A 13,503-nucleotide genomic window follows, 5' to 3' on the forward strand; every position below is an offset into this window, starting at 1 on the left:
AATTCAATATATGCACTATTTGTGTTTGTGCTTATATGAAGAAAATCGTTATGATTAATCTAGACGTCTGCAAAGTCCAACTCCTTGTTCAAATCTTTCAGCGACAGGGTTCGGTTAAGCTTATTAAATTGACAATTTTGATATTTCACCGGATCTTCTGGAAATTATTTCATAGTACAATGTATCAGGCATAACTGATGCAAATGTTCATTATAGTGTAAAACAGTGTCGGTAATGTATTTTTTCTCTTGGAAAATTAGTAAAAACATTATAACTGCTTGAACATTTTTATTCAACGTCAAAAAACCAACATAAATAAAGAATCAAATCAAGAATGTACACAACAGCTTGCACTTTATCCAACAATAGGAGCTAAACCGTCTTTTTGTGGTATAATAACAGATCGTGTATCAGTGGCATGATGACAAACCAGCTAGGTCTAAACTCAGCTGGCACTTTATCCCACAATTGGAGCGAAACCGTCTATGCGCGGTATTATATAAGAACGCTTATCAATGGCACAATGACAACCTGTTCTAACTCTCTGTGTGTACGGCTCCCATTCATCCACATCAACTACCTCTCCCGTCCTAATCATCATCCGACAAGATCCAGGACGACGTCTTAAAAATGTTAAATTAATTATTCCGGGAATGCATGCACCCTGTGCTGAAATAGAGAAAACAGAATATCACTACTTCAGTCATTTATTTTACGTATACATATTCCATTACAAAGTATTTTTTTTATATGTTAACATGGTGACGTTCAAAAATAAGCTGGAACCTGTTACAGATTAATAATTTTTACTATATATAATACTACTAAGGTTAAAGGGAGTATAGAGGCATTTACACTATCGCTTATATTATGTGCACTAAAAGTATTTGCTCCTTGTCGACAGTTGTCTTCTGTCATATATTTTTTCCATTCGAGGACTTGGTTAATGACAAAAAATCGTTTGTAGTCTTTGTTAAATCTTTTCGCAACAGTTGTTAACGACGCCTGTATCTTCGGTTGAGAAATGCGTGTTGACCCCTCAATGTCTTTTTGATATTAATTTCGTTTAGTTTCTGTCTCGTTGACGTCAACCCCACGTCTCCTTTATTTTCTTTATGTTTCGTGTTTTTCTTCTGCCAGGCAACCAATACTATTAATAATGTGTGGTGCATGTGGAATATTTTGATCGCAACGAAGAAATTTTCGATTGATTGATTTTTACGTTTTGGCGTCCAGTGACAAATATTTCATGCATTTTCAGTATCATTCCTTACACCGTACACGTATTTCAAAACTATTTTAAAAAATCATGATTCAAACGTATCAATGTAACAGCAAAAAATTCTAGAAATGTGACAATTAGTGAGAATAAGTTGTATCTGTAACTTTTTTTTGAAGATATGTTTTAATACTACTTAGGTCATGTAACAACCTATAAACGGTCTAAGAATAACGAAATCACTGATTGATGCGGTGGATATAAAGGCGGTGGAACGAATATTTAACCAATAATAAAAAACATTTGCTTTTAAACTAGAATAAAGTTTCTAAAAGAGTACTTACGCCTCCCACTAAAGCTAAGACATGTTAGATCAGTGTTATCACACACAGCCTCGTTCAGTTTCCTAGGATACCGATCTTGTGGTAGTAACGTTGTGACAGCACATTCGCCACAGAGGCTCAATAAACTGTTCTTAACAGGGGCACCTTTCTTTACACAATATTGTTGTATAGATGTTGAACCTGAAATCGACAATATTTTTTGTTTTTTTAATTATTATTATGGTCCATGTTTAGATTCAGTCTAAAAATATACGCATATCAATGATTCCAGTTATTCAGGTATTACCAAATAAGCTTTCATTATCTGTCGTCAAGTGGTAATAGTATATTAAAAATTACGATTTCCCAACAATGTGATATTAAATAGTTTTTACCTGAAATTTGTTTTATTCTAAACGTGTAAATCATTGAAACTGAAATAAACGGTTGCACAAAAATAAACAATTTTAATTTGATTTAAATGGCTCCCTTAAAAGCGAACAATTTATATAAATTCAAAAGATTATTAATGCTGCTTGCGGCAACAACACGAGATCACCAAATTCGCCGAGCAGAGACAACACACAAGGTACATGTTTACCATCATTTAGTATACATGACATTTAACACACTCGTCCTGTTTCTTAAAATTTCCTCCGACTCTCCCCTCTGAAATCTTATGGTAGAACTCCCTCCCCTCCCCCCTTTTTTTTTGTTTTTTTTTTGTTTCTTCAAAAATAGTATGTTACTCTGTTCTGTCATAACAAATAAGATTTGTGACCTACCTCCTGCGTTTCGTTTCTTTCTTTTGAATTTGTGTTGTTGTAATGACATCAAAATTTTGGGATTTGTGGAAATTTTCATAGATTTCACATAGTCCAATAATTGTTGTAATGTTATGTCATTTTGTACGAGAAAATCTGAGATTGTATGATGAATTGCTGAGTTAGAACTCTCTGTCGTATGAATTTCCATAGCTGGAATGGTTGTGTTGATATTATTATGAACAATGTCACTTATAGATTCAAGTAAAGTTGTATTAGCACTTTTTGAATTATTTGCACTTTTAATGGAATTAATCACATGATTCCACTTTCGTAAATCGTCTTCAAGTTTATCTTTATAAAGAGGAGATTTTACACTTTCAAAATGATTGTCTATACCTTCTTCGTCCTGAAAATAAACAAATAAATAAATGTATGCATAAATACTCTACAAATAAACTCATCATAGATTGATAGATACCATGATTAAATTTTGTATTTACGCCAGACGCGCGTTTCGTCTACAAAAGACTCATCAGTGACGCTTGAATCTAAACACTTTAAAAAGGCCATATAAAGTACGGAGTTGGAGAGCATTGAGGACCAAAATTCCTAAATGTTATGCAAAAAAAACACGAGATAACACAATTGTGTACATGCAAAAAAATATATATAGCACATAGAGTATTCTCTTCTAAGCAACAGTCTGAGAGTGGATTTTAATGCAACATTCCATAATTCCGCCTCTATAACTGTTTATATGGCTCCGATTCAATATTCCGCAACTTCTTTTTAGTCAAATGAGGGGATTTCAATGTTACTTTCCATCACTCCGCCTAGACAACTGAACACATTTCAATTTCTCAATGGGTAGATTTCATTAAAATATTCACACAATCTTTATTATATATACTGTGCATCCCCTTATCTTATTTCCGTTAATAATGTTTTTGGTTCACATTGCAGAGCATAAACTTAAAAGAAAATTTCAAATAAAAAACAACTACTTATAAACAAGTAAATGTTATTTTTAAATATGATATCTACAAACATATGGACATGGTGAATTTTTCGCTCTGTTAGCAGTTTTTTCTAGTATACATTAATTATTAAATCTATGGTTAATATTAATATCATCAATTAGTCAAATACTTGACAACTTACCACGAATGTTCCAAAATTGAGCAAGTTTTTAAATTTTCTTGAAGAATCATCCTCCGTCGCAATGAGTTGTGGAATTATTGCTCCTCCGTTTTCTATCAGCATGCTTTGTAAGCTATCTGCTGAATGTGACATTCTTTTTCGTATAATCTTATTCTGTGGACATGTAATGGGTACAGAATCGTTCACTATTGCCCTATAAGTTTGTGCAGTAAGTTGTACCACTGAAGTCGTTGGTGGCGGCGGTGTTGGGTATCTTTTAAATCTTCCTAAAATGAAAACATAAAACATAAAACTATAACTTATTTTGATTCTAATAAATGTAATGATTAATAATTTAAAATTTAATAATTGCCAATGATGATATGGTATAATGAAAATCAATTTAATTTGCATTCATTCATGAAGAATTTACTTATTTTCCCACTCTCTCTTTAAATATATAGAGATACGAAAACAAAATTTAAGTTGAACAAAATAGATATCTCAAGTTTAAAGAATTCAACATCGAATAAATTATTTTATACCCGTCTGACTAAAAATCATCAACAAACATTGTATTTCATTCCAGTAAAAGCTTACTTTTAAACATGAATCCTTCACTTAACAATATTAATGATATTAGCCAAATATTCAGTTGTAAAAAATCCATTCTTGCTACTTAAATCCATTTGATCATCTTACATAACGGCTTTTAATTGAAATGACTTTGGCAGAAGTCGTGAAGTAAGGATAAGACCAGCAAACCACGTGATTTTTTCACCAATGACAGCTGATAAATTTAATTCCAAAATATTAAGTAAATATTAATGTTTGTCCAAAATTACATATATCTTGATAAGTTATACACAACTATTCCTCTAAATCCATAACACGTCGATCTTGCTGGATTATCGTGATTATTTTGGGGGCTTGTTTGGTCGGGAAAGCATTAATGAAAGTAACAATATTAAAATAGAAATGTGCTCTCTACGTAAAAACGTCAGTCACCAATTATATCATTTCGTTTAACACGCGTTATTTTATGTTTGTTTAAGATAATTATTAGCATATGATTTCAAATGAAAATATAAAGGAAGTTGTTTTCATTAAAGCTGACGTTCTAGAGGAGGATGTGTATTGGTGATTCTTTAATGCATGTACGTATGGCGTAGTATACCTACGTCTGGATTGTGGCTTAAATGTCACGCAAATAAAAAAATTAAAGCGTGCAATTGTAGGCGCATTTGTTTGGTCATCAAAAAATGAAATTTAGTTTAGTTTAAACATATTTATTTATAGTGGATTGGGAAACAAGTTTTGCAACTTATGTTAATCCCTTTCCACTTTGCGGGTGCGAGTGCTGCCTTGTAGCGGCATTAGCCTGCTCTTTTTCGAAATCTGTAAAGGCGTCTTTAACGTGCAAGAGATATGGCTCTCTCTTAACACGGATCAACCATTGACCGTCCCCTTCCGACGGAATGAAATTTACTAGAGCTTCGACTCGTTAAAATGTCTTATATGCGTAGCTGAATGATGAAACTCAGACCAATACACTTATGAAACATAAACAGAAGCAGATAACCCTTTGGCATTGATAGCTGTAAAGGACAAGTCGACAGTTCTTTGCTGACTATGCGGTATGGGCTTTGATCATTGTTAAAGATCGTTATTGCAGAAAGTATCATGTACCCCTTCAATCATTACATGTTTTAAATATGGTTGACCTTATTGCATATACTAGTAGCTTCTATGAACCATACTTAACGAGGAAAACTTAAAATTGACCAATGAACCATGGCAATGAGGTCATAGTCAGATAATTTCCGACCAGACAAACATATATACCTTCTACCCATTACATACACCAACAGTTGACCTATTACAGTATTAGAAACACAGAAAAAAAGAAGATCTTAACATTGAGCAGGACTTGTACACCTAACAATGATGCCATACATTTAATATACTAGTAGTTGACATATTGCTAATAGTATCTAAGATATACGCACTTGAGCTCGAAAACTTGAACTTGACCTTGACAACTGGACTATGAGAGGAGACCAAATAGGAGGATATGATTTCGTGATTTTTTTTTTACCAATAAGTATGATGATAAGGAAAACTAACATGCAAAATGATCATGTGAACAGTCTTTGGGAGCTCACCAGTAAGTAGCACCGGCCCTTTATATTTAAATTTCTAAATTGTAACATTCTCTTGAAAGAAGCATAAATGGTGTTAGCTCCAGAAAACCCTTCAGCCACATGACAGTAAAGACATTACGTGTTTTTCCCCGTAAAACACCATAAAGGAGCATACAATTTCCTGAAAATTTGGATACGATTACGATAAAAAGGAGCAAACAGTTTCCCTCAAATATTTATATCTAATTGCCGAAAAGGATGATGATGAGAATAAACAAACATGATAAATCAAGGACATACAATGGATGTCTTAACAAAGAAAAGTTTAAGTTATAAACTACTATAGAACACGGAAATCAAGAATCCAACTGACCATTTGAAAAAAAGGACAGAGAAAAGCTATAAAAGACATATACATTATAAGATCAGAGAAAAATATAATTGTCATTTTTATGTATTAATATAGTGCATTCAATGAAACATTTGCACTTTTAAGGTATAGTGAATTTCTTTTAAATTTGATCGGTATTTCTTCTTGTACTTTTGCAGTGTTGAATTCGTTATATTCATGACCAGAACCTTAGCTTGAATAATAATGTTATTGGTTTTTAACTCTGCATACTTTGACTTCCGAAACATTAATTCATATTTGTACATTAACATAAAATAAAATTGAATTAAATTGCTATTGAAATACAATTACATCCGATACGAATTAAACTTGAATGAAACTATTCTGATAAAAGTACACCAAAGGACGGAGGTTATATATACTAACTTTGAAATGAAAGACGTGATATCTAGTTTTCAATCAAATGAATATGCGACAGAACTATGGGCCACATTATAAGTCAATTGAGGATAAAAAGAAGACGAAATGTCAGCGCACTTGTTAACTGGAAATTTGTTTTTGAGGAACACAAACCTCTGAGGAAATGAAAAAACATTTCTTATTTTTAAAGTTTTTCAAGTTCAGTTTATGTTTTGTAGAAACGAAGTTATTTGAGAAACGAAATTACTATTTTGTAGAGGGTTTGCAAGATGTCGTATGATTGCTAATGAGACAGACACATACAAAATACATCAAATGGAGAGATACAAAAGGGACATTTAAACGCATCTATAGTACTAAAAGAAGAGATGATTTTAACTTCGCCAATTGAAACTCTTGGTTTAACAGCCTTCTTTTGAGTAGTAACCCTCTACCAAGGAAATCAGGATAGGAAACACCAGATATCGACTATCGTATCACCTAGGAAATACATAATCCGTATGCAGGTGATGCTGAAATGTTGCTTCATAGAAATTGAAAGTTCACAACTGAAAAGCTGAAATCATCTGTTTTGTCGTAAAGTTTTGTTTTTAAACGACCATCATTGTAAATTTCTATATGCAAGTCAAAATATAAACCTGATTTAACCGTATGTGTTGTATGCCGCCTTGTCTCCTTTTCAATGAGATAGATGCTTTCAACATAGTCACTCACCAAATTTTGAATTATTTAGTGAGAGAACATAATCTACATAGCGAAAAAGTATACAGTTCATAATCAATATACAAAGATTTTTAATATACTGATGCCATGGTAACTTTAGTTTCGCACGGTTTTGTTTTACAGAATTCAGAAAAAGGAACGCCCAGACATTTAACCAAAACCAAATCATCATTTTGGCAAACAGAAACAAAACAGAACAGAGCTTAGCATAGATGGTAAGTGAAAGTTCTGTATAGAGGTTGGAAAAGAAAGTTTAATAGTTGAAGCTTTGGTTGTCGATACATCTATTGACAACATAATTGGTTCAGAATTTATGAAAAAGAATGACTGCAAAATAGATTTATAACAGGAAACCCTTCAGTGCAAAAGTAACACATATTCTATGTCGTTTTCTGGTAAAATAGGCTTTTACCGTATGTCAGCCGCAGATGATATCAGTATATCACCAGGAACAGAACCTTTTATCGCATGGTAGGATTAACGACTATGATACTTTAACCAGTAAACTGCATATTTGCATTCTTGAACCACCCGAGAATTTTGTCAAAAGGCAAAAACCCTGGTTGAAGAACGAGAACATCTGGCAATAAGTTTAATCAGTGTTTCAAACAATGTCACGACAATACGAGCCGGAACCATTGTTGGAGAAATAATTCCAGTAGCAGATGTCATCACCATGACTGGAAACACTTGCAAAGAGCACAGAAATCTAACACTGGACAACGAACTACAGAAGCTGGTCAATGAAGCAAGTTCCCATTTGTCTGAGAAGCAGAGACACCAAGTTGATAACTGTTTGCAGCACTACAAGTCGCTTTTTGCACTGTCCGATAACGATCTCGGATAAATACAAGAACGAACTCTCCTGTCAAACAACCACCTCGCCGGAAACCGATAGCCAAGCGCGAAAAAATGACAAACATACTGAATGTTGTCATTTTAATGTTATAATTAACACTGCCATTAAAGCGGGAGGTTTGGCATGCCACAAAACCAGGTTCAACCCACCATTTTTTCATAAAATGCCCTGTACAAAGTAAGGAAAATGGCCATTGTTACATTATAGTTCGTTTCTGTGTGTGTTACATTTCTGTGTTGTGTTTCTGTTGTGTCGTAGTTCTCTTATATTTGATACGTTTCCCTCAGTTTTAGTTTGTAGCCCGGATTTGTTTTTTCTCTATGGATTTATGAATTTTGAACAGCGGTATACTACTGTTGCCTTTATATTGAAATTATGTTAGAACGAGGCTTGATTGAGCCGTGTGAAGGGTCATAGTCATCAGGGGTCGTACTTGTTAAAAAGAATGACGGGTCGACTTGTTTATGTGTAGATTACCGTCGAATCAATAAGCTTATGGTAAAAAACGTGCATCCGTTACCTAGAATAAACGATTCACTAGAGCAGCTAGCTGATAACAAGTGGTTCTCGACTTAAAACCTCTGTCCAAGTTATTGGCAGGTAGAGGAAAAAGAGAGTGACCGGCATAAAACTGCGTTTCGACACGGTGTGGCCTCTTCCAATTTGGTAAAATGCCATTTGGGATTGCCTATGATCCTGTACTGTTTGAGTTGATGGAAAAAGTTATGACTGGACTGCAGTGGCACATTGGCTGAAGAGTTTTTACAAGACATAATTGTAGTCGGCAGAAATTTCAAAGTTTTAGATCGATTGATAAACGCCAGGTTAAAGTGAAAACCCCAAAAGTGTTCGTTGTTCGCAAAATCAGTGTCCTTCCTGAGACATGTAATAAGTCAGGATGGTGTGGCGACTGATCCACAAAAGGTAGATGTGATTAAACAATGTTCAGAACCGAAAGATGTAAGCCAGTTGCGCTCTTTTCTCGGCTTGTGTGGATATTATAGAAGATACATTGACAATTGTGTAGGCATTGCGTCTCAGACATTGCAATCCAAGCTCATCGAGGCTCCTATACTCTCACATCAAGATTTTTAAAGACCTTTCATACACGATACGGTGTGGTGGCCTACATAACAGGATGTGAGGCCTGTGTAAGAAGGAAAAACCCACAGAAACGAAAAAGTCCAAATGCAGATTGAACAGCTAGGCTACCCTAGTATGGGAAGTTTAGCAATCGACATTATTGGCGAGTTGCCCAAAACAGCCAGCGAAAATAATTACATATATACTGGTGAAAGATGATTATTACACAAAATTGACAAAAAGCTTTCAAATGAAGAACATGGAAGCATGGACGGTTGCAAATATATTAGTAACAGAAATTATTTGCAGATTCAGTGTAACAACAATGATTCATTCCGATCAAGGAAGACAGTTAGATAATGAACTATTTTCTGAAATGTGTATCCTTTTCCAAATCAGAAAACCCCGTAAAACACCATACTATCCACAGTCTGATGGTATGGTTCAGAGGTTTAACAGTACGCTAGTTAAAATGATAAGTGCGTATGTTGATGAGTATTATACCAACGGGGATCAACTCCTACCCTATCTGATGGTGGCCCACAAAACAGCTGTACACGAAACAACCGGGCGCACTTCGAACCGTATGATAATGGGAAAAGTAGTGGTTGCTCCTGTTGATATTATGTACGAATTCCCAAGGAAAATGAAGTCCATTCCGGCTAATAAATGGGTATGAGAGTTACAGGAGAGAATGAAAGACACCCACCGGTTTGTACAGAATCATGTTAAAAAGAGAAAAACTTCACCAGCAGCAATATCATGACACAAACATTCAAGTTGGAATAAATTTAATTAAAATGAGAACGAGTTTATTTTCTTTCCTGTACGTAAGCTTGGACAATCCCCTAAGATATTGGCGGGGTCCCTTTAATGTGTTGAAGCAATACTCAGATGTAACCTACCTAGTTAATTGTGACAGAAAGGGCCGACAACAAGTAATTCACGTTCATTGCATGAGCAATTCAAGGAACCACGTTTATTAGGTGAACCATTACTAGGTGAGCGTTTAAAAGTAATCGAGCTATAAAATCAGGTATCCGAAATGAACGATCAAGCTCAAGCTAAAGTGCCTCAATTGAATTTGATTTTGAAAAGAGAATTGAGACCATTAATTTACAGAGTTGGAGACGGAAAAGAAAGCCTCCCACTTAAATGACTATGTTCAAGATCAAAAAAAATAATGAAACGATTATATGAAAGAGGGGCAAGAGATACCAGAGGGACACTCAATCTCAAACTTATATAAAGTATAATCATGTGCATACTGTGTATAATTTTGTATATACATATATATATTTAGTGTTTTCCTTAATAATTGCAAATGGCAAACACTAAGAATACACCATGTGCACGAAGGAGATGACAAGTATGTCATGTACGCTTTAACTCGGAGAAAGAATTAGGGGACCACGCTCTGGCATGTTGTGAAGAACAGGTCTGCTGAGGAAGAATTGCTATGTGACATTTGTCCATATGCAACCATTAGAAAATAAGTGACTTTCGAGGCACCAGAGAAGAAGACAGCCAACATCGATATCAGAAATAGACGATACATACATTTAATTGGAGAAACAAAACCTGGTACCCTATTATATGTTCTCGGAAAACCACAGAGCCAAAAAAGTAAAACAACACCTCTGTAATGGCATCAAAATTGCTCTTCCAAGGAAGAGTGATTAAGAAGACAACTTTTTCCCTACTGGTGGCCCATTCCTCAAGACACAGGCAATAAGACACCAAGAAGAGTTCTTTGTGACCACATAAGATAACGTCCAAGAACTTCCCATTTCCAAGAATACCAGCAAACACGATTCCAGCCACTACCGCAACTATTGCGACACCTCCTTTAACCAGCTCGTTCTTGATTCCAAGGTTGGTTGAAACTGACCCGAATGAATCTTTAATGTCACTCTACACCGTTGTTGTTCTCATCTTCACAAATGAATGTAGAGTGTATTACAACAACTACAAACGGAAACATGGCATCCCAATACCAGCACATGTTGTAAGACTAGCTGCCACTTCTGGGTTGATGCTGGCAGAAAGAAAATCGGGAGACGATACAAAGAAAACGGCAGAAACAGAAATATGGAAATGTTGTATTGAACAGTTGTTGTAATTAACATGCACATATCGTAGCTAGGTAGGCTTGATAAACAAGTCAGAATACAAATTTCGATAGCTTAGTTCGCGAGGGATCGGACAATACAGAAATTTTAGTTTTTGGAGGAGAAAAATTTTCAAGAATTATGAAAACTTTTGTGTTTTATTGTTTATAGTAGTATATTATTCCCGGTTTCTATGAATATATAATAATGAAGTCCGTAGGATGGGGACGTAAAGACCTACTGTACTAGTATGTCCCGTATTCAGGGAGTACCTCGCTTAGTGCACGTCAAAGGTCCCTCTCAACAAAGTCTTTGAGTGGCTCTTAAGTGGCTGGCTGTTAGGCAAAATTATTTCCTATCGATTTGGATTTTTGAAGTTACCGTTGGTATTCTAATTTACTATTTGGGCCGATGTTTTGCAAAAATCTGTCTACTCGCATATTTGAAATCAATCTAATTAAAATGATTTGAAATAAACCCGTAAAACGACTTAAGCCGGGTACTTAGTATAACATTGATGTATTTAAGTTGATGTCCACGATAATGATTTCTCCAAAGATAAGACAATAATATAGAGCTGTCATGTCGTGTAGATCATATACATCTACGAGTTGTCCTACTAGTTAGTTACTGAAGAAGTAACAATCTTTTTAATTTGTGGATTTTAAATGGCTAGCATAAAGCAATACCCGAATAGAGTTTGTCCACTTGATGAAGATGTGCTCAATTGATTTGGGTAAATGCAGGAAGGCGCGGGTTATGTGAGGAATTTGTTTACTAAACCTGTTTCTCTCTTATTTCATAATCCACTTGTGAGAAAGAAATTTCATTCATAACCTTGTTTTCACTTTCGATTTGTTTACATTTTTAATAGGTAATTACTTTATTTCAATAGTTTATTTTACAATGTTCTGTATCAATTATATATGTTATATGTATATGCCCCCCTGGACACCTAATTTGGAAAATAAAATTTATCGTTATCTTATCCAGAGGCGGATTTAGGGGGGGGGGGGCAGGGGGCCCAGGCCCCCCCCTTTTTGGGAAAAAATTTTGTTGCTTATATAGGGAATCATTGAAGCGTGACTGGAGCGGGCCTCCTCTTAGGTCAGTCAGTGGGCCCCACTTATGTAAATTTCATAAGGAACCTAGAAAAGACCTATGATTATCTAAAAAATTGAAAATTCCAAATGGTCACCATCACCATGAAAACACAGGAATAGTTTTACACAGAACGCTATGGGTACGGATTTAAGTAGTTTCTTTCAGAAAATATTTGTAGAATTATGGTCTTTGAACTCGTTTTGAAATTGTTGGGAAATTTGTAAGGCTGTGCCACAAATCATTTTAACAAATTATTCTTGTACCATTAGGATAAATTTTGCTCTAATGTCGTCAAAGAAAACAAATGTCCCAAACTACCATATATTTTTGAAAATATAAACCTTATCTTTTATATGGAACAATTTGATTTCAATGATGCAATTCAAGTATTGGTAAATTTCCAGGGAGTCTGTATTAATATAGCAACCATATATTTTTGGAAATATTATAATACCAAAATTAAACTTGTGCATGGAGAAATTAAGATATTCCAATGTTGATACATTTTCTGGAGGTTTCCCAGAATAGCATTTTTTTTTGTAGAAAGGTACATAGCAACAATTTGTTTTTTGGAAGCATATTGCTACAAGTTTGTATATTTGGCAACTTTGCTAAATTAAACCAGATGCTCCACAGGGCACAGCTTTATACGACTGCAGAGGTTGAACTCTGAACAGTTGGGGCAAATATGGACACAACATTCAAGCTGGATTCAGCTCTAAATTTGGATTGTGATTAAATAGTTGACACAGCATAGGTTTCTGACACAGAATGAATGTGGTATAATAAAATCTGAAATAAGAAAAATTGACCCCCCCCAGTGTTTTTTTCACATCCCCCTTTCCCTTAATCCAAAACTGATCTCAATTCATATTTCTAATGGAGTTTGCAACAATAACTACTCATTTAAATACAACATAAAATATTAAAATGTAAAAAAAGTGCTTGTTATCACTGAATGGTAAAGATTGTTTTAATTTATCAGTTGGTAGTAAAAGTGAATATACATTGTATATTGTATAAAACAATGATTTAAGTTGATTCAACTACTATTCTGCACAAAGAAAGATAACTCCTATGGAAAATTTCTTGCTATTGCGCAATACTGTGCAATTGAAAATACAAAATGTACTTGCTATTGCACAATACTGTTCAATTGAAGATTTCTTGCTATTGCGCAATACTGTGCAATTGAAAATTTCTTGCTATTGCACAATACTGTGCAATTGAAGATTTCTTGCTATTGCTGAATACTGTG

At 34.5% G+C, this 13,503-nt stretch overlaps 1 protein-coding gene across 1 annotated transcript; it reads right to left on the minus strand.

Annotated features, from left to right (window-relative positions):
* Positions 1 to 274: 274 nt before the first annotated feature.
* LOC143073398 (uncharacterized) lies at positions 275 to 4,199 on the minus strand. The gene is made up of 5 exons (XM_076248916.1): positions 4,050 to 4,199; positions 3,471 to 3,736; positions 2,328 to 2,715; positions 1,564 to 1,743; positions 275 to 669 (listed from the first exon to the last, which is right to left on the minus strand). Exons 1-5 carry the CDS (start codon positions 4,117 to 4,119, stop codon positions 458 to 460), a joined length of 1,116 nt encoding a protein of 371 aa, XP_076105031.1. The 5' UTR covers positions 4,120 to 4,199; the 3' UTR covers positions 275 to 457.
* Positions 4,200 to 13,503: the final 9,304 nt, after the last annotated feature.

Source organism: Mytilus galloprovincialis, chromosome 4 (assembly GCF_965363235.1).
Source record: "Mytilus galloprovincialis chromosome 4, xbMytGall1.hap1.1, whole genome shotgun sequence".
Taxonomy (NCBI): domain Eukaryota; kingdom Metazoa; phylum Mollusca; class Bivalvia; order Mytilida; family Mytilidae; genus Mytilus; species Mytilus galloprovincialis.